This window comes from Hemicordylus capensis, chromosome 5, assembly GCF_027244095.1.
Source record: "Hemicordylus capensis ecotype Gifberg chromosome 5, rHemCap1.1.pri, whole genome shotgun sequence".
Lineage (NCBI taxonomy): Eukaryota > Metazoa > Chordata > Lepidosauria > Squamata > Cordylidae > Hemicordylus > Hemicordylus capensis.
In genome coordinates, this window is record NC_069661.1 from 41,326,519 (window position 1) to 41,349,488 (window position 22,970).

Below are 22,970 nucleotides of genomic sequence, written 5' to 3' on the forward strand. Positions count from 1 at the left end.
ATTTGTATCCATATGCAGAATAAATGGATTGCTCTACATTTGTCCAGCACATAAAGATGTTTACACTATCTCTCTTGTTAAAGTACTATTTGCTCAATATTGTCTAACTCAAAACTACATTTTTAAAAGGTAATTCAAGAAAACATATGAACGTAAATATTTGTCCGGTGGCCAGTCAAGCTCAGCTCACACTATGAAAAAGAGTGTCATAGCTACTCTTCCAGTTTGGGCAGCTGCAAACCACCGGGACCAGTGAAGTCCCACCCCTGCTGCTGGCGGCTACATTGCTGGTGAAAAATCTAGTTTCAGAGTTCAGAACCTTCTACATTCTACCAAGCAATGGTTCAGAGAAATCATAAAAAGCTTAAGCAGGAAGTGGAGAAACATGGAAAAAAGATTAAAGTGAAGCGAAAGCATGGTCAAGGAAGAAACATTTTCTAATCATAATGTAGAGAGTGATAAGCAAGTCTGAAGACAGAAATATCTTCTAAATAATAAAAGCATAGTTAACAAAGAGTGTTACTTTTTACATTGAAGTGCAGGTCATAGTATACATAAAGATTCTTCAGTAAAAGAGCTCCATATATCTAAATCTTCTTTAAATCTCTTTGAAGTCAAGCCATACTTTACTCCTGAGGTCCTGAAGCCATCATTTTAATACCTAGGTAACTAAAACTAGCCTTTTCAATCCATATTTAGGAAGTTTAAAAAGTGATGACCTACTTTTTTGAGGAGCTAAATTTTTATCTATCCCACTGGTATTTCTGGCACTTGAAAATAAAGCCACTGGATGATGTTAGTCTGGACTGCTGGAAAATGGGCTGTCTTATGGGACTTAAGATACAATCCTTAAGTGTACAGAAAATAGTCTGGAAAAAGAATAGGACATAAATAACAGAATAACAGATTAGTACCATGCTGTGTTCATTTATCTATGTAGCTGTGTGAGGAACAAGAGGCTAAAAGAGTCTAGATCTAGAAAAAATACTGATTGACATACTACACAACATTCCATCTGTCTTGTAATGGAATGTGCTTTCAGTTGTGAAAGAGAACTTTTGCACAAGAATTGTGCAAAGCAGTGCAGTTGGACAATGGATGGCCATTTTTCCCCAGTTACATGATGAACTGTATTTGCACAATTGTTGCATCATGCGCAGGAGTGCTATTGTGCAATTGTGCACATGTTCCACTACAAGCCAGATGGAACGTTGTGCAGTATGTCAGCCACTTGCCTCCATTTACTAGGAAGTTGCTTTATATAGAGTCAGAACTTTGGTCCAACTAGCTCATATAGAAGCTCTTCTCACAATCAGTGAGAAGAGCTTCTTACGGGTCTGCGGGGAGAGTAGGCTCAGATCGGTCGCCCACAAGACTGCCGGCTCTGTCATGGAGCCAGCAGGGGCTGCGGGGATCAGGGGCCATGTGGCCCCCGGAAGTTCCAGGATGCCCCGCGCGAGTGCGTGGGGTATCCTGGAGAGACACTCATATCCAGGAGGCTGCTTGCAGCTCTCCCGGTTGGGTGTCTACTCGTGTGTCGCCGTGTGCCACGGCAACAGATGAGCAAATAAATTAGGTTAACGGAACACTCGCTCCATTAACCTCATTTAAGGGGAGGGGGAATTAGGGGGAATTAGGTGGGCTAGCTGCCTTGGGAGCACCGGGCTTGCCTGAAACCGTGCGTTACATGCAAATGTTACATGCAAATGCAGCCATTATTTAGACCAGTGCTATCAAGTTTATGAATCTTTTCTAAGACTATTCTCCATTTGACAATAACTAAGATTGAAATGGAGGTCACTGGGTCCTCCATTGTGGATTTGTGGACTTGTTTGAACTGACCATATTACCTTCCACACTATGGACTTCACTTTTTCTTCACTGCAATACATTTAGCTTTATAATTGCGAATTCTAATTGTTAATTGATAGAACTTTTGTTTTATCTCAGGTTGAGAGAATCTTTGATTATAAAACTATACTAAACCCATTTGTTACATACTCTTCATTATATGGTTTGTACAAAATATGTGGGGATCTTATTGTTTCTTATTTGCTTGATTTAAGAGCTCCTAGTACACATTATTTATCTTTGTTTTTTAAAACACCCTTAAGACACACCTGTTTTTTCAGGCTTTTAATTAATTAATCTTTAATGGCCTGTTTTGCATCGTAAAATTGTTTTTATCATTTTATCGCGTTTTTATAGTTGTTGCATTTTAACTTATGTACACCGCCTAGGGATGCATATATCAGGCGATATATAAAATGATAAATGAATAGATAGATAGATAGATAGATGGAGGGATGGAGGGATGGATGGATAGATAGACAGATAGATAGACAGAATATTCCGTTACATAGACTGATAGGTTTGGGATCCTGTAGATGGATTCAGCAATAGGTACACATTATGTTGAGGCTTCCTCCAGTTTCACAATTCCTTGGCACCCTAATAGAGAATGTACCATTTCTGCTAGGACTGATAAGAAAACAAAGTTCTCTTCCAATGCAAAATTCTAAGCATTTGACATTTATTCAAAGTCAAACGAGGCACTTCTGAATTTTCTTGTAGGAAAAACTCATACTCAGATGTGCATTATTTATGAAGTATTTGATTAGCAGCAACAGATCTAGGCTTGCTATCATCAAAAATTGTGAGAAAACACTGCAAAAATAGTTATTTCTAATACTTACTGTATTAATGCAATTAAATAATATAAATTCAGGATTATGTTGCTCTTTATGTACCACGTGGCATACGTATGTTATAACATAGTGTTTAAAAGGTAGAGTTACAAGTCAGGAGGTCCCTGATTTAATTCTGCCCATGTCATAAACTCACTTGGTGGTCCTAAGTCAACTATTCAACCTCATTTTCTATATAGAGATAACAATATAGAAGTACCTTGCAGGGTTGTTGTGAAGCTACAAGATATGTCATACAAAATGCACTGAGTCTTCTAAGGTCCCATATAAATACTGAGATAATAATGATGATATAAATAGTAAGACTGAAATACAATATTGAAATAAACCCAGGGCTTGTTCTCACAGCCATATGGGGGTGGGCTGGAAGGAAGGCACACTACTACCTCATGCCTCCTGGACAATCAGAGCCTCCTTTGGTCTCTATAGCTCACACACCCACATGAATGCCACAGTGGCATTCTCCATTGCTGACGTTAGAACCTGCGGCCTCCACACAACCTGCAATGCATTGCACGAGCACCAGAAATGCAGCCCTCAGTATTGCAACAGCTGAGCTCTGCTTGGCCCAGCTTTCTACAGAACTCTATGGTAAACATGGCCACCCTCAGTCTGGGAAGAGTTAAATTGCACTGGTGCTGCAGACGACCCAAACAGAAAAAGTAGGACAGCTCTTTTTGTCTCTTATGGAGCTGCTGGAACAGGAGGCCTCCCGGTTCCCCAGACAACCACAGATTCCTGAGTTAAACTTGTCCTCCCCAGGAATCTGTGGTTGTGGGAATAGGCTCCCAGTGTTTTAGGCTGCAACTTTTCCTTAAAAATGTAGTTCCAGTCAACATTTTTGAAAAGATCATATTAGCTACAATGCAGCTAATTATTCTGGGTGCAAGTATGCAGTAAATAGTCACCAACAGTTTTTATTTGTACTTTGGACTGAAATAAAATTTGCTCCCCTACCCCCCCGCCCAGATTTCATTGTATAAGTGGCTGACATATAAAAACATAAGAACAGCCCTGCTGGATCAGGCCCAAGGCCCAACTAGTCCAGCATCCTGTTTCGCACAGTGGTCCACCAGATGCCGCTAGAAGCCACAGGCAGGAGTTGAGGGCATGCCCTCTCTCCTGCTGTTACTCCCCTGCAATTGGTACTCAGAGGTATCCTGCCTTAGAGGCTGGATGTGGCCTTTAGCTGTCTGTTGTGTTGAACGTGTGCAATTTCACAAAATACAAGAACTGTGAAAATGCAGTCATATGATGGATGGCCATGGGAAATAATGGCCATTCATCATATGACTACATTTTCACAGTTCTTGTATTTGCAAAATTCTTGTGTTTTGTGCAAGAGCACTCTTGCACAGTTGCACACATGCTTCGTTACAAGGTAGATGGAATGCTGAGCATATGCCAGCCAGAGTTTTTATTATCATTGTAAAGTAAAGAAATGCATTACATACGGGGTTGAGAAGAATGGTAAGGAACAGTTCGCCTCCTTTGATACTTTTGTCTAGCTCTTGAGGACCTCCAGGATATTCTTTATAAAAGATTGTATGGGTGAAAAGCCCACATGTCTGTCGTGGGAGCACCTGTGGATAAACCAAAAATCCATAAGCAGCTGAAAGTATTTGTCAATGAGTATGACATCTATTTTAGAAGACGATCCTGTAGATCTAGAAACAGATCTTAACGTTGCCTTATACTGAGTCATACCATTGGTCCGTCTAGCTCAGCATTTCCTACACTGACTGGCAGTGTCTCCTTGGCTCTCCAAGGACTGTCTCCTACCTGAAGATGACAGGAAGTAAACCTGGGACCTCAGATGCACATCCACTGAGCTACACTGAGCCCTAAGCTCAAGGTTGACTCAGCCTTCCATCCTTCCGAGGTTGGTAAAATGAGTACCCAGAATGTTGGGGGCAATATGCTAAATCATTGTAAACCGCTTAGAGAGCTTCGGCTATAGAGCGGTATATAAATGTAAGTGCTATTGCTATTGCTATTGCTAAGGGGAATATCTTACATGGCTCACATATAGAGGCAGTTCTCACACGTAGCCAAGACCAGGCTAAGGCAGCCAAGCCCACGTGGCTGCTGGTGCCGCCTCAGTGGCAAACCTGCCAAAGAGGCCTGCCTGTTAGCCAAAATTAAGGGTGCAAGCATGCCCTTAACCTGTGCTAAATGCTTGTGTGGCAGCAAAGCATGGTGCCAACATAGGAGCAGATGCAGGAGCAGCATAAGGGAGGGTCTCCCTATAATGCACTGCACAGTCACATGGTGCATGATGGGATTTCTGGGGGCCAGGATGACACATCCCGGCCCCTGACCCTCCGCACAGGCAGGGGCAGCCTGTGTCCATCTGGGTGCACGATATGTGCACCCAGCACAGATTCAACGATCATGTGTAATTTCAGCAGCCTTCCTTCCCACACGCCCAGTACCCCTTCTCACTGATCGTGAGAAAGGGCCCGTAGTCTCCCATCCAAATGCAAACCAAGGTGGACCTTGCTTGGCATAGAAGACATTTCATGCTTTCTACCACAAGATCAGCTCTCCTCTCATTGAGCTGAGCAGTTTGAACTAACTTTTCTACTGATACAGTACTGATGGCTTCTGGTAAATGTTTCTGATTCTCATTGGCCGAATATTTCTTTGACATTTCCTTTGCACACAATGTTCATCTGTGTCTTTTTGCTCCAATCTGTTCCCTCTTGCTGCTTTGGTTGTTACAGCTGCCAATGAGCTAGAGCTTTTTCTATTAGTGATGGGCCAAGTTAATCCAACATAGATGTGACCTTGTACCAACAGCTTTGACCTCATACCATGACATTCAGAGGAAAATATAAACAGCTGTCCCCTCTTTGTATTGGCTGGGAATCATCATTGTACTTCTTCTGCTATGTGATTGCTGCTTTTACCATGTCACCAAACATTGGCAGGAGAAATATGCAGGCCCATCTGTGTTTGCAAGGGACATAAAGTAGGCTGTGATCCTACACAGAGGTGACACCATAGGAGTGGCTGTAGGTTGTGTCTTTATGTCACAATTACTGTCTAAATGTTCACATTTTTAAAGCCCTCATGAAGTAGTCCAGACAAAAGGAAATAGTCATTTTGCCCATAATTAGACCTCTGCAAAGTGATTCAGAGCAATGGAAAATGGTTTCACCTACCAGTTAAGGAACCTGGCAGGCTGAATATTCACTCCAACTGCCCTCCCATCTTTTAGCTCATATTTGTAGGAAATAGGACCTTCGACTGGGGTACCTGAATGTGACTGGATTTCCAGTTCAAGACTGGCAAAGTTTCTTAAATATTCTCAGTCACAGGCAGTTTTGAAAGCCTGTTTTCAAAACTCTGTAGAAAATAATACTGCTTTATCCATCTTTTGTGGAGATACTACTATTATGAAGTAATGGAAATGCAGTGTACCATGATGCCATTGTGGATGAAGCCCCGTCTGTACCGTGCAGGTTTCAGATGAGGGTACTCTTCAGTGCTGGTCACCTTAATCCCCCAGACTTTCTTCCAGGCTTCATAAAGCTGAATATGGACAGGGTAAACGCCAGAATGGTGTGGAGCCACTGCATAGCCCATGTCAGTCGGGATGCCATGTTCCTGGGGCAGGGGAAAGCAAGGAGGACAGCATTACATAAACTAAGTCCATCTAGCTCAGCATTGTCTCTATACTAATGGGCAGGGGCTCCTCAAGGTTTCAGAAAGGTTTCCCAGCCCTACTTGGAGGGTCCAGGGATTAAGAACATAAGAACAGCTCACTGGATCAGGCTGGATCATCCTGATTCACACAGTGGCCCACCAGATGCCCTGAGAAGCCCGCAGGCAAGAGCTGAGGGCATGTCCTCTCTCTTCCTGTTGCTCCCCTGCAACTGGTATTTATCTTGCCTTTGAGGCTGGAGGTGGCCTACAGCCACTAGACTAGTAGCCATTGATAGACCTGTCCTCCATGAATTTGTCTACATATTTTTTATTTCATTTTAAAGCCCTTTTAAAGCCATCCAAGCTAGTGGCCATCACCATATCCCATGGCAGAGAATTCCATATATTAATTGTGAGCTGTATTATAATAATTATAGTACTTTCTTTTGTTAGTCCTCGTGAAACTGGCCTTCAGTTTCATGAGATGACCCCTGGTTCCAGGATGACCTCTGGGAGAAAAATCACTCTCTTGAGAGTGAACCTAGGTCTTTCTGCATGCAAAAAAGATCTTTCACAAGGCTACAGCCCATTCCCACACATTGCAGTGTATAAAATGATTTACATATAGCATCAAGACGTGTATCTTTATAAAGAGCCATTGGCTGGAACTGTTATCTGTATAATGTGTGAATATGTGAATGTGCATGCTGTGGATAAACACATAGACAGCCACACATATACAAATGGTCATTTAAGCTGTAGACGAAATCTGTTTAACAGTGCAACATAAAAACAACATAACTGAAGTCTCTAGTCTTAGTTATTTTTGTCCCTCATCTTCTTAATCATTTTTAGTACTGCATATGGGTAGTGATGTGCTCTGGAATAAAATACAGCCACCTAATGGTGCAGTGGAAAATGACTTGACTAGCAAGCGAGAGGTTGCCAGTTCGAATCCCCGTTGGTATGTTTCCCTGACTACGGGAACCATCTATATCGGGCAGCAGCAATATAGGAAGATGCTGAAAGGCATCATCTCATACTGCACGGGAGAAGGCAATGGCAAACCGCTCCTACAAAAGACAACCACAAGGCTCTGTGGTCTCCAGGAGTCGACACCGACTCGACAGCACACTTTACCTTTACAGCAAGAAGAGAAGCACAGGTGTGCCATCAAGGCCTCCACCACTGTTCTATGAATGTTGTCCTGTCCTCAGTGTGATAAACCTTTATCCCTCCAGCCATGAGGTAATATCAAATGTCACTCTAGTTGACTTGCCAGATGCCTTGTGTTGTGCACTGCCTCTTTAAAAGTCAAGCCCAGAAGATTTTAGGAAGAGACAGGCCATGTGAGTGAACTGGAGAAAACAGTCTCACTTTTGCCACAGAGGTCTGTGTAAGTGGTCGAACCTGTATGATCTCCTCAGGAGCCAAAGCAGTTATAGATCCAGATGGACTAATAATCAAAGACATTTCTCAGATAAGCTGTAGTAGTTAGGTTATTGTTATTTTTTAAGTGCCCTGAGCCTTCCCAATAAATTGGAAGCAGTAACTTTTAAAAGAAGAAGTCTGGTGTATGCTGCTATATAGACTATATAGACTGGTGTATGCTGCTATATAGATTTATAGCATACAATGAATACTTTTTGTCTGTATCCCATGGGTTTTGCAAGACCCAGGATGTACTGGAGATATAGCAATAACTTCTCTGTTTCTGTATGCCCAAATATGCTTTCCCCCACCCAATGCACATTTGCTCATCTGTTTCTGAATATCTTTGTAACTGGAGTCTTTTTTGTAATGTGTAACTAGATTTATACCCAGGGAAGTATGCCAGTGCTACACATAGGAAAAGGCTTGTACACACATGCAAATTATGCTGGTATGTTGCCATAGTGTATGTTGCAGCCTCTTATATCTTTGTTCTGAAAAGCTACAGACACAACTGGATAAATATAAGCCTCGCCATCTTCTTTAATTTTCTTCCAAGTACAAAAGTTTGAGAATTAATTCTTCATTTCTTGAAAGCTTGCTGCCTTTTCCCTTTGAAGATGTGATCAAGCAACACATGGCATGACGCTGCTGTGCACTGTAAGAACTACATTCCTCTCATTTGAACTCGGCGCGGCAGGCGACCTGGACCCGCCCCCTCCGCCACTCGGCAGGTGACTCACCGCCGCAGCCCGCCACATCGCCACCGCCGCGGCCTGCCACATCGCCGCGGCCCACCACATCGCCGCCGCACGCCGCCACCGAATTGCTGCCACCGCCAGCGATCTGCTGCCTGGGGGACGCTGGAGCCGGTGCCGGCACCGGCCCAGGTATGTGGGGGCCGGGGGGCGCCATTTCAGGGCGCTTGCCCTGGGCGCCGTTTCCCCCCGATACGCCACTGGGTGGAAGGAGTGTGTAGTTGGCACATGGCAGTTGACATCTGGCACTGTCCAAAGCCAGTCAAAATGAAAAGAAAAAATGAAGGTGTGTAATGAATCCTCATAGGGATTCATTGAGGGAAAGTTATTATACACTAAAGAATCCAAACACTTGAAAAATAATCACTGCACATTGTGCTCCATAACTCCTCTTCTACACGCGGTGTGTGTGTGTGTGTGTGTGTGTGTGTGTGTGTGTGTGTGATGAAAGCTGGGAATCTGGTGGAAACATAGGAGGAATCTGGATCTGGAATTGATTCAAATCAAATCTGGTGTGATTCAATTCAAGCTCAAAATTTGGCCAGGAGTGTCTGGGCAGATTCATTTCGAGCTCAAATCACCTGAATTGACCAGATTCAGGTTGAATCAATTCAAATCCGAATTGATTCACACATACCTACTTCTCCCACTCTTTCACCTTTGTGCTAAACATGACCTTATCATGGATTTCTACTCTGAGCTTAAACTAGCTTACAACCTTCACAGCTGTTTCCCTTCAACCTAATGAAAATAAATTTTAAGATCATCTACTTTTGACCTGAAAAGAGTTTATAAATATATAAATAAAAGCAACTGCTTTCCCATATTAACTCAGCCATGAATTCAGGAATGGGCTCCAGCCTCCCCTCCTGCCAGACACCCATGCCACCAGCAGTGCCTTGATAAGAATGCAGCCGTTCGCTCCCAACACCTTCGGAATGCAGTTCCTTTGCCCCAGCCTCAATTGGAAAAGGCACAAGGCTTCCCCAACAGCCAATGGCCGAAGGGTTTCAGGGGTGGGGTTTAGGCTGGCCAGATCAGCGAAGCCCAGCCTTCCCTGTCAGTCCGTTTTGAGCAGTAACCCCCATTCTCCTGTCCTTGAGTACAGTGGGGGTTCTTTATTGGTCACCCTTTGTCAGGGGCAGGGTAGGAATTTTTTGCTACCTTGCTGATTGGCTTTTGCTGGTGGGGGTGGAGGGCATGTTCGCCTACCTCTCATTGTTACCCCTAGTTAGTTATTTAATCCCTTCCTGGTCACAACGACAGGTGCAGTGTGGTAAATGTGGGCAGTGCAGTTTCTAGTGAGCACCTTAAAGCAAATTGTTTGGCATCATGAGGAGTCCATGGCAGTCCTTAGAGGCTTCACGGCTCAAGAAGTGCTGGCCCTGGAGTTACTCCTCCCTGGCAAGTTTTCACCCGCTTTAAAGGACATCACAGCTTGAGGGGGGTGAGCTCAAGGCAGGCTGCTTTGACATAGGTTGGCTAAGATGGCAGCATTAACCACAGGAATGATGCTGGCTGGAGCCAAGGTGTATTGCTCGTTCTCTGTAGGAATTCACTGAGATCAGTGAATAGTGAGCTTCCACACTGTGTGTGTGGTGTGGTGGGTGGGTGCGGTGGAGTGCCAATCCTCCTGTTTTTCTTTCTGATTTAATCAATAAAGTTGTGGCCCATTTTTAATTCAGTTTAAGCACTTTGTGTCTTTATTGGTCTGGGTGCAAATATGTTGTTTTGTGGCTTGACACACCTAATCTATGAACAGAACGTCTCTTCAAGAGTGGGCAAGCTGTGGTCTAGGTCCAACTTGGTTATTTGGAATTTGTTTGTTAAGTTGTACCTTGATGGGGCTTGTTTGTATCTAAACCAGAGCTTTGGTGGGCAAAGCCCCGCTTGTGTATACCAAACTCTAATTGGTGTCCTGCCTGTGATCAAAGAATTGCACCTATTATTAGGCAACTTACTAGAATAACTTACTAGAATGTTCTTTCTCGGTTTGAAATACCAATAAAAATGAGTGTGACAACAGTAAATAGAGAGATGTCAGGCAGTGAAGATGTTGATGATTAGAACTCTAGGGAATGATAATTTAAAATAGCTGCCAAGTTCTTTCAGTTTTAAGATATACAGGGGAAATTGACAAAGATTTGCCAGTGAACTGAATCAAGATTTTGTACAAAAACAAGTATCTATCTACCTACCTAACTACCTACCATATTTCTATACTGCCTGACATGTGCATCCCTAGGCTGTGTACATGTTTAAATACAAAAATATAAAAACAGGATAAAATGATTAAAACAATTATGATATGAAACCAATTTAAATTAATTAAAAGCCCAAGAAAGCAGATGTGTCTTAAAAATCTTTTAAAGATGTGTCTTAAAAATCTTTTAAAAAATCTTTTAAAAAGAGATGGAGAAACTCTTATTTTAACATGGAGTTCATTCCAGAGCCCCAAGGCAACACTGACAAGGCCCGGTCCTGAATAGCCACCAAACAAGTTGGTGGTAGCTGTAATTGGAGCTCCCCAGATGTTGTTAGTAGGCGGGAGGGTACATGACAAAGGACGTGCTCTATTAAATATCCTGAACTCAAGCCATTCACAACTTTATAGGCAATAACAAGCACTTTGTATTTTGCTTGGAAACATATTGACAGTCTCTGCAGTTCTTTTAAAATCAGCGATGTGTGGTCCCTTCAGATTGTCCCAGAGACCAGTCTGGCTGCCACATTCTGCACCAACTGTACTTTCTGGACTACGTACAAAGGCAGTCCCATGTAGAATGCATTACAGTACAGTCATCTCTTGCCAACCGTGGGTTCCCCAATCACAGCTTTAAGTATCCACTGCTGGGAAATAGTGGAAGGTCTCACCAATCGCAACCTGAGTATCTGCGGTTTGGTAAGAGTTTTTAGTAATTTGGGGAGTGGGGGTCCGGGGTGATTTTCAGGGCTCAGGGGTGATTTTCAGGGGTTCTGAGGTGATATCCCCCACTATTTTTAACTGTATTTTGCAGTCTTTTCATGACCACAATTCCCCTAACCCCCTGTTTCCCATTGGTTTTACTGCCTCACCAACAGCGAATTCGACAACTGTGAGATTTTCCCGGAATGGAACCTTCACAGTTGGTGAAGAATGACTGTAGTCAAGCCTGGAGGTTACCAGCATTTGTGCCACAATTATAACATCATACATAACTGACTGAACAAACAAACAAAATGACTCCATTTATATGTGAGATTTATAAGCAAGCAAGATAAAACCAGAGTGGGTGGAGAAAAGGGAATGTATTATTGAGAGGAAATGTAATATCCTTCTCTTCAGAGTTACTATAAATAAAATTCAATATCTAATAAATTGGAAGAAGGTTCTTTTGTTTGTTTGTTAAAGAAGCAAGATTTCATATTCCATATTGGAAATTTAAAGTGAACGTGGATATTTGATACCTCATCACTACAATTTCCCACAAAATGATACCTGCTCTCTGGCCAAAGGAGAACCTTCTGAAATGGTGGCTCTCTTATACTGAGCAGGGGAGAGCAACTGTCTCCATTCAACCCTAGCACTGCAGCTATCCCAGTGGCTGTTGCTGGTGCCCTCTTTGTGTTTCTTTTCAATTGTGAGCCCTCTGGGGACAGATATTCCTCCCACCCTTATTTTTCTTATTCCTTGTGTTAGGTAAACTGCTTTGTGAACCTTTTTTGGTATATAAACATTCTTAATAATATTGGCCAACATTCCTCACAGTGTAAGGGACCTGGTCGGACTTCTGTGCAATAAAAATAATGGAAGTGGCCTTATGCAATTGCACAGATGTTCTTTTAAGACATTGTGCAACCTGACCTGTTGTGAAGCACCATTGGAGCTGCATTTCCCCTTGCACAGTAGGCTTGGTGGGTCCCTTTTGCTGGCATTCAACTGCACAGAATGTTGGCAGCTAAATACTACTACTACGATGACGACGACTACTACTACTACTACTACTACTACTAATAATAATAATAATAATAAAATATCTATTTTATACAGTTGAGCAAGCTGTTAAAGCATTAGTAAGTGTCTGTTAGAAGGCTAGAGTCACCTCCTGTTTTCACAAGTGCTAAAAGTGCAAAAGCGAACCCTGCAAATTGAATGATTGTGTCTAAATCCAGAAGTGTCAAGAAAACTGAAGCTTGACTTGATAACTGTAGATGATGTAAAGGGATTTCTCCCTTGTAATGTAAAGATAATGTAAAGGGATTTGTAGATAATGTAAAGGGATTTCTCCTTTGTAATGTGTTTCTTCCTGCTAAAAATGAAACACCACTTTGGTCAGCTAGCTTCACCTCAATACATCTTGAATGTCTGTACATTAGTTTTCCTGTTTAACTGAACATCTTCAGAATTTGCAGTTCTGCGAGGCACAGCCCTTGCATTAAGGCTTTAACACATGCTTTTAGTGCTATGGACAATCAAGTCACTTTCATGCAACTGATGAGTAATGCATAAAGAAGTTTCCATGGAGCAAGGCAGATCAGAAACAATGGTTTCTGAAATAGAAAGTAATATAACAATAGTAATTTTACTCTCTGTCACATGCCCATGCTCTAATTGGCAACTTCACATGCTGTGTGTATTTGCGTAGGTGAATAGAAGCGGAGCTTAATCTGAGCCAAAGATTGTCAGGACCCTGCATAACAATACATTGGAGGTCCAGGGCCCATTGCTGGAAAATGTGAAACAACAATGAAAACTGTCCTTCCAAACATGTCCACAGTACTTTTCCATCACCATCAAAAAAGCCTAGCAGCTGCTCTACTCACACCAGAAGCTGGGAGAGTATTTTTATGTTGTTCAGTTATTAATTGAGGATTTTAATCCCTCTTGTCCACTGAGATAGCACCCAAGGCAGCTTACAATGAGGATAACAATACAATTAAACAGGTGGGCAGTGTCCAAAAGTGTCAGCTGAGCTGAGCTGAGCTGAGATGTTCTATCAGCTCCTGGGCTCTTATTTGGTTTCCTCTGCCTCAGATGACAGCAATAGAGGAACAGAGTTGTCAATTTTGGGTTTTAAAAACACTGACTGACATCCAGACTAAAAAAATAGTAGAGCTGGTCTTGCAGTAGCAAGCATGAATTGTCTTTTTTGCTAAGCAGGGTCTGTCCTGGTTGCATCTGAATGGGAGACTATATGTGAGCACTCTAAGGTATTCCCTTTAGGGGATGGGGCCACTCTGGGAAGAGCATTTGAGGTTCAAAGTTCCCTCCCTGGCATCTCCAAGATAGGGCCGAGAGAAACTCTTGCCTTCAAGCTTGGAGAAGCTGCTGCCAGTCTGTTTAGACAATACTGAGCTAGATGGACCAATGGTCTGACTCCGTATATGGCAGCTTCCAATGTTCCTAGAAGAGTTGGTGCTTTTCTGAACTCACATGGGCAGAGGCGCAGTAACCCCCGGCCTTGGGGACCCGCTCCGCTCCTCCTAGGTCCAGGGGAGCCTCCAAATGGCTGGGGCCGGGGGCCTCCAGCAGCTGAGCCACCCTGTGCCTGCCCCAGCTCCAGGTTATTTTGGTTTAAAAACTCTTACTGCGACTGAAGGGTGGCTGGTGAGGGGGGGAGCAGAGCAGTCCTTCTCTCTTCCCCACCCCCTCCAGCAGAGGTAGGGTGCAAACAGGTATGGTGCTGAGTGGGCCAGCATGAAGCAACTGTGAGCCGTGCCTGCACAGTTTAGAGATCGTTGCAAGCCTGTCATGGGCTCAGAATTGTTCATGAGGATGGGCTCAGAGTTGTTCCTGCTCACACCCCACCACCGCTGCGGGAGGGGCTGGGAAGGGAGAAGGACTGCTCCACCCACTCCACCCCCCACAGCCAGCCTTGGGCCGTGGTAAGAGTTTTTAAACAAAAAAAAAACCCCTGGAGCATTGGCAGTGCGGGCTCCTCAAAGGAAGTTTCAGGGGGCCTCACATGGGGTCTCATGCAGAGAGGCCTCGAGTGGTGGTGGGGGGGCTCATGGCTTGGTGGTCTGAGCGCCCAAGTTACCTTGGTGCCCCCCTGCACATGGGTAGATTGCTGATCTCCTCTTCTCCCAGAAGTGCTTTGTACAACCCAAAAGTAGGTCTCAGAGGGCAGGACCAGCAAAAATAACCCTGCTGTGAGCATGCATGCCACCTTACTCTGGAATGCAGCAATGGTGGTGGTGCAGGACCAGTCTGGAGGACTGGGGCATCATTTGTTTGGATGTCAACTACTAATTCTCTGTCAGGGGGTGGGATTGGAGCAGTCCAAGGCAGTTCAGGCTGAGAATCAGGGCAAAATTTGGTGGGTCATGAGTGGAGTTAGCAGGAGGGGTTAACAGGAAAATAGGGAACAAGTTTGCCAGACAGGTTCTCCCACCTAAGGTTCCTTATAGTGAAAAAAATAACCAGCCTGGCCTCCTCCTGTGTCTTCAATTGTGACTTGATCTGTAGCAATCAGCAAGTGATGTTTTTCACAGCATAAGCATGATCATCACCTACATATATTTGCTCCAAATGTCCTTATTTACTTGGTATGCGCACATATGTTCAGTACCTGATCCTGGTAATTTAGCACCCTTATTGTTATATTCTGTAGATGCTTGTTCAAAATGTTTCTATGAACCATTAATTAGAGTTATCATTCTTTGGGCTCCCACCTCAAGAGTCTCTGGAACCTAAATCTTCGAATGGGGGTTGGATGAATTGGCTCAAGAGATATGAAAGCCTAGGAAAAAAACATGGAGAAAATGGGAAAGGGAGGAGGACTGCCTGAATCCCCCCAGTCCCCCCATTTTACCATTTTACTGCCTATATACTTTCCTTATATCTCCACAAGTAAAAGGGCTGAAGACTTAACATGTTTAATTGAAAGCTACGCATTCAGAGAGAGGCATGGAATATCACTAATGAGGCTTGGTCCCCAAAGCCCTCACCCCATGTGGCTACAGTCCTGAAGTAGAATAACTGTCTGTTTTAGCATAGCAAATCCTATGTTCTCCACAGTTTGTAAAATGAAATAGTTTTGTTCTCTGTAGGCGCAATAAGGCTAAGTGAAGAGGTGATCCCTGCTGAATTGCTTTCAGGCTTGTCAAAAGGAGAGAGGTGCTATGCTGGGTCTCAGAATTTTCAGAGCTGTCACCTTGCTGAATTAAAAGATTTACATAAGCTCTTATCTACTTTTAGTGCTGGGATATTTCCCCCACCACCACCACACACACACTATTATTATTGTTCAGACAGGCTGAGACTTCCCCTAGGAGATTATTTTTACTGTGTCAGCTTAATGCATTTTTTCTGGTAAAGTTTCATTTTGGGGGGTGAATGTACCTATAATCTTTCCAGATATCAATTTTTCAATATTTTAAAGTATTACAGTTTATCCTGCTGTGTGCAATTGAAGACTACAGCTGTTGTATATAAATGTTAATGATTAGATAGAATTTTTGGCTCATGAGAATTCTGGGCACAATCCACTTTCAACTAAGATCAATGTGGGGGGGATCCAATTGATTTCCATGGAGCTGGATTACATTATGTAAAGGGTGAATTATGGCTAGGAGCCCAAGAATGAGAGGGAAAACAAGAGTATGCGGTGAATTACTCTCTTTTTTTGTCAACGTCTAAGGGCCAAACAGCATGCTATATTGAAAGGGCTAACATGATTCGCAGTATTATGGGTCCATAATGCTGCACCCAAGGCTGCTGTGGATTTCAGAGGCAGCTGCAACACTTTTCATTAGCAGCAATTGTAGAAATAGCTTTTCTGCAGGTTTGAGGTTGCGCAAACAGCATTTCTGCAGGTTTCTCCACTGTCATGTTAGCTATGACAGTGACCAACAGATGCAGCACTGTTAGCCACTGTCATTAATTGATGTTATGCATAATGTTAGTCACTTATATAATGTTTTCCACTATTATTAGCAGATGGCCTAATCATCAGTGCCCCTTTGATGTAATAAAGCAAACATGGGAGGAGGCAATCAAGCTCAGGACCATGGGGAGAGTGACTAACAACTTGTCTTTGCACTATTTGCTTTCCGAAAACCACAAAAGTGGCTATTTGCTGTTTCAGGACCAAAGACCTGCTCCAGGGTGGTGGTTTTTGGTGAGTAAATGATGCTGGGGTGGGGTGGGGAGTAAGCCCCACTTCCTGTGGTACGAAGCAGCATTTTTCACATCAAAGGGGCACTTTAAGCTAACTCTTGATGTTAGGCTTCAGTTAATAATGGTTTAAAATAATATGTTTGGCCATAAGAAAGCCACTTGAGGATTTGGGGTAGGGAGATGGCAAAGATATTTCAGTAGGAGATGGGAGACAGGATTAAAGGCAAGGGGCAAAGGCCAGGCCTTGGATATATTCAAGTTTAAATGTGGAGAAAGTAATGCATTTTAAGAGCATTTGTAATGGTTACCTCAGAAAAGTTTACCTCATCCATTAAAAAACACAGGACTTTGAAATCCCTGTGGCGGGATAACCGTCCACCTTAAGGGCATCCTGAAATGTAAATTTGTGTGGTCATGCAAATGGCCTCCCATGTTAAGCATGGGAGGGAGGTGAGGCAGGGCTTACAGACACGCTCTTGAGATGCTACACATGGGTGCCGTGCCACCTCCTTTTTAATGTCTGAGAGCTAACACTACCAAGAATACACACAATGGATGCAGGGAAATATGCGTCTTGATAACTGACATTTGAGTGACAGATAACTAATGTATCTTTATGTTTTAACATATATTCCAAGCAGTATTCTCTCTATTTTTTTTTCCATCTGTGTGCGGAATGAATTTTGTTCCGAGCGGCAGTATTAAGGCAGTGTGCGCACACATGTATTCAAAATGGTGCCTTCCTGATTCAACCTGAGTGGGATCTAAAATTAACTGAGCGGATGTCAGAAAACTTGTGAGTGCGCACATGTGTGCATGCCTTAGAGGGAATAGTGGTAGGAACCCAGTTTAAAATTATTTTTGCCTATCCACAGTTCTTGAGTGGCCGGAAATGATTTCTGATGTAATTTCCTGCTGCCATTTTGTAGTACTGAGTCATTTTGTGGCTCTTTTTAAATAGACATTAATTAATTAAAAAAACCTTTTAAAAGAACAAAAATCAGAGGATTAGTAAGTTTTGGGGGCATTGCTGGAGAGAGCAAGGTACTGTGCTTATTTCTGCTCCCTCCTGATTTTTCCTGTGATCTTCAGCACACTTCAGCATGCTTAGGAACCTAACCCCCAAATCGCCATTGGATTAAGGTCTCTTTACTCACGGTTTCATTATCTATGAAAATAGGTGGGAATGGAACCCCTGTGAAAAAAGAAAGCCTCCTGTACAGCAAATTTAAATCTATTCAAGGAGTTTGATGTAGCTCAAACTGATGTCTGGAGTGTGTGAGCTTGTTTTATTCTTCAAGAAAGTTTTTTTCCACAGCTTTCTTTAGCCACAATATAATTTTAGAGTTATAAACCATCCATCATCATGTTTACAAGACAAAGGCTCCTACAAGCTCATTCATATGAATGTCCTGAGGGGGGGACCATCTAAAGTAGTATTTTTAACCCCGAATTCCTGGTGCTTTTTATGTAGAGTCAGTATCTCTGGGCATATTGTCAACACTCGTATAAAGTACTTTACTAGGGAAAATATAGCTTGTTGAATCCAAATAGAATTTTGTCACAGAATTGCATTCTAGGCACGTATATAGATATGGATTGACATACTAAACACATTTACCTCCAAATGCCAAAATCGGTTTCAGTGCTACTTACTTTCTATATCTATGCTGAGCTTTGCAGCATGGATCTTATTGAATGCAAACAGTTTGATTTTTATACCCCAGTTTCCTCACTGCCTACTGATAGAGATCAATGAAGAGATTGGAAATTTCTAAAATTCAGAATCTCAAAGGACATCTTGGAATCAGTGTTCCCTCTAAGGCGTGCACATGCGTGCACGTGCACTCAACCATTTTTTTGTGTTAATCAGGAAGACCCCACTCTGAATGCATGTGCGCACACGCTGCCTTGATACTGCAACCCAGAACAAAACTCATTCCGCACAGAGATGAAAAAATAATAATAGAGGGACCACTGGTCCCTACCACAGATATGTAAAACCATGGGTACTGTGATTGCGGACAATGAGGGCCACCGGTATGTAAAATAATCTTAAAATGATGGTTTCTTGTTCCAAAGAACAACTGATAGTTTTGGGTTATTTGAAAGAACAATTCAAGATCTGAATTATTTGATTATGAATCAATTAAAGATTCAGCTACCTGTGTTAATTGCTACTGTTTTTCCTGGGAGAACAGGTCTACTGATTGGGAGATCTGGTCTACCAATTGCTTTTCTCGGAGGACTGGTCTAACCATTAAACCCAATCAGTAGACCAGCTTTCCCAAGAAAAACAGTCCTTAAATTGCACTGTTTTTCTGGGGAGAGCTGCTCAACCAATTGGGTTTAATAGGCAGACCTGTTATCTGTGAAAAACTTGAACTGATATGTTGATTCATGAATCGAATTGGTGAATCAACTCACAGGTGCCCACTGATTTGATTATTTGATTTGAGATTTTATGATTCAATTTGACCTCAAACCGAATAGCAAAATCCAAATTGTGCTAACCTCACCTCACCTCACCTACCACCCACAACAGCAGGCATATTTATGGCTGTGGGAGTGGTGGGAGGAGAAAGGGGCCCCAACTGTGAAGCGGAGGCGGAGAAGGTTCCTTGGTGGCTCGAGAAGAAGCCTCGCTTCTTCTCCCCCTCACTGTCCACTTTAAGAGACTGCTGGGAGTTCCCGGCAAGCTCCTAGAGAGCAGTGAACGAGGAGAGGGGAGACAAGGTTGCTTCTCTCTTGCCAGCAAGGGAACCTCGCCTGCCCCAGAACTGTGGGCAGATTAAGGCAGGAGCAGCAAGAAGAGGAAGGAGGAGACAGTAGTGGTGTTAAGAGGAGGAAGTGGGAAAGGGGCACTCCACATGATCTACATATAAGCAGTGGGGATGGCAATGGGGGACACATGGGCCACCGTGGGGCTCACTATGCCTCTGCTTCTACTCCTATGGATATATACTGCTTTTCAACATAGGAAAAAATAGTACATATAAAGAACTTCAGGAGGGTATTTTGAAGGTTGTTCTGTCAGGCTGCTCTCTTGCTGCACTGGCCCATCCTTGCTCTGTATGTCAGCCATGATAAATGAAAACTACACAGAGGCCAAAGTGTATCCCAACACGAAATCTCCTGTGCATCCTGCCACTTTCTGACGCATGATTGGTGATAAAGGGTGGGCAAGCCTTCTCAGTGTAGCCCCAGCCCTCTGCAACTCCTTCTCTCTTGACCTTAGGCTTGCCCTCTCCCTGTTCCACTTTACATGAAGATGCAATACTTATTTGAGCAGGTCTCTCCTTAGCAATTTATCTCTCAATTATTGCCCTATTTTTAAAAACTTTCTTTTACTTCTGCACTTTTATGATTATAGAGACTGTTGTGTTTTATTGTGCTTTCTTTAAAAAACAACAACATTGTTGTAGGCTGCTGAAAAGATCTTGGGTCCATAAATACAGACTAAGGAATGAGGTCTGGCATAGACCACAACATTATTTGTAGCAAGTCTGAACAGCAATAACACACTATGGCTGCATTCATATGTAATGTGGAACCACAGTTGAATAGGCCTGCGATTCAACAAACATTATATCTGAATGCGGGGAACCGGAACCAGGCATGGCAATGAAACTGAGGGTTCAGCATTGGGACTCCAATCTGAACCCTCAGGTTGTAGTGTGTTTCATTGCCACAACCTGAGGTTCCAGACAGCCTGTGGCACATTTGAATTCGGAACTGCAGGCTGCTGGCCCTGGAACCAGAACTGCGGGAGGAAGCTCCTCCCTCAACGCTGGACTGATTGGCTGTGTGGGCTGTCCTTCTGTCAAGAAGGAAGCCCGCACAGTTAGCTCCCCTGCTTCTCTGCAGTCTCGCAGACTGCAGAGAGGCTGCTCTCCTGAATATCCAAATTTGGATGGGAGAGTGGGAGGTGGGGCCACGGAACCTGTAGTTCTGTGTTGCATGTAGCCTATGGTACTGGACATGCAGATGCAGCCTATGGTACTAGACCAAAACATTCCACATACCTGACAGACCGATGGGGCCTTAGGACCTATCCACAAATGACCATTTTCTAAGAAAGCATTGGTGTTATAAAGTTCTAAATAAGCATTGGCCTTATATGGTACAGCCACCATGAATTCATGCATAAAGAATGGTGGCATATGCATCTCTTAAACAAATAATAAAAGAATAAAGAGGGCCTTTGTGTAATTTATGATTTCATCCATAACTTTCTCTTTTCAAGTTAAGTGCCAGCACCATCATTATTTAACCAGAGTTATTACACTCAATAATCAGCTAGTAACTCACCTTTCAGACTAGCAGCTGTAACCATAGAAATCTAAGATTGCAGTTGCCTTTAAGAGCATATTGGAAGATCGGAGCAGTAGACCAGACCCATTAAGGAATGAAATAAGTGGGATTAGAGCCAAGGAGATGAGGAAAGGCTGGCAAGGGGGCCGGGGAGGGAGGTAATGCTTGATACAATGGATTGATTGGGAAACCTGCCAAAGGGTTTTCAATTCCGTTCAGTTTGTTTGTTTCAGCCATTGGACATAACAAAAAGTTACAAAAAGCACAACAGGCAAAACCAGTCAATCAATAGACATTTATTGCATTAATATCCTGCCTGTCTCATGTCATTTGGCTCAAGACAGTGTGTACAGGGTTCCTAGGTGGTCTCCAAATACTGCTTTCTTTGTGAGGCATGAAGAGATTAAATTCTATGTGTAAGGAGTCTGAGCACAAAGTAAAAAGATCATATGTGTGTTTTATGTATATGTGTCTGTTTTTCTGTTTGTACACAGTATCAGTATGTTGTCTCAGACAGTCATCTGCAAACCCAGGTAGTATTGCATTAATACATTTTGATTGATATAGACAGTGCATTTCCTTCGGTTATTGCATTCTAATATTCACCTCCCTCCTGGTTTTGGCTGTACATTCCTTAGAGGCTGGGGTTATTGAGAAGACAACCACTTGACAGGAGAGAGAGGCTGCAACTGAGGCCAAAAAAGCCTCCGACAGTGATGTAAGTGTAAATATTATCTTGCTTCTATGCTGAATTCCACCAAATGGAGTGCTTACAATTATATGCTGTATGTGTCAGAAACATCTTTCCTTCTTCCAACATGGATAGTAGTTTCGGTTTAAATAGCAGCATAACATCTTGACAACTGTTCTCAGAAATGGTACACTTATGGAAGGCTTTTAGAAGCATGACTCCACTTTCTTTGGCAACAATTTGAAGTTATTTCAATATTTGAAATGAACATGATCTATTATCATCCTTTTACTGTAGCCTTAGTGATGGACCTAATAATTATGTAATGATTCAAAGAAAACCTTCACACTCAGGCAGTGACAGACACAAATTCCAGTTCTGCTCTTGGGGAGGACATTAAAACTCTTTCATCTTGGGGAGTTTGTCCCATCAGTTTGTTATGCTGTGCTTTTGTCCAAGGGTGACAAAACATATACTGTAGACATGTTGGGATTTCTATACCTGGAATTTAAGAAAGTCTTAACGCTACATATTCCAGTCTCTACAGCCTCAGTGCAGAGACTAAAATATGTAGCCTTTTAGACTTCCTTCCATTCCATGTATACAAAGCCAAACATGGCAAGATTCCTCATGATAAAACATTGCCAGCATATTGTACAGTACCATGTTATTCTAATAATAGGCCCTTTCAGATGTAATAGGAACTATGATTTCCCACAAGCTCTGGAAAGCTACAGGCTCATGCATTCCCCACCCCGCAACACACACACTTATCTCTTCAGCCCTGTTACAGAGCAATGACATCAACTTCCTGCTTTGTGTATGCCACCTTATGTGGTTTAACTCTGGTTAACAAACCAGGAAATGAAATGATGATGATGATTGATGATTGATATGGCGGCCCCATAACAACTGCTTAGAGATATACATATCAGGCGGTATAAAATATGATAAATAAATAAATAATAACAAATTGTTTTCTGGGTGGCTTACAAATAATAAAGCAGTATTTTTTTTTAAAGAACACATTAAATTAAATTGCATCACTTCTTGACATTGTGCCCTGCCTTGCTGAGGGTGGGGAAACAGACCCTAAGGAAGCATCCTTAGATCACTTCCTGCTGCTTCAAACTCTGGTTTCACATCCTGGCTTGTTAATCAGAATTAAACCACAGTTCCTGGTTTAACACTAGCCATGGAGCCATAGTTTAAACTAGCCAGTATTCCCAGCTGTGTGTGTAGTGAAGGTAAAGGGAGCGGGGAGGAGAGAGCCCATGAGCTCACAGTTCTTCAGGGCTTGTTTATGTAGCAGAAAA

General features: G+C 42.8%; 1 protein-coding gene across 7 annotated transcripts in view; it reads right to left on the reverse strand.

The window, feature by feature from the left end:
* Positions 1-22,970, reverse strand: part of NDST4 (N-deacetylase and N-sulfotransferase 4) — a 208,710-nt gene that overhangs the window by 98,901 nt on the left and 86,839 nt on the right. For all 7 annotated transcript variants that reach the window (XR_008308702.1, XM_053256601.1, XM_053256599.1 and 4 more), the window contains 2 exons: positions 6,135-6,320; positions 4,163-4,291 (listed from right to left, as the gene is read on the reverse strand). Coding sequence is in view for 6 of the 7 variants with exons in the window: in XM_053256601.1 (XP_053112576.1) it covers positions 4,163-4,291; positions 6,135-6,320 (315 nt within the window). In the remaining variant the exon portion in view is untranslated. The remainder of the gene's footprint in view (positions 1-4,162; positions 4,292-6,134; positions 6,321-22,970) is intronic.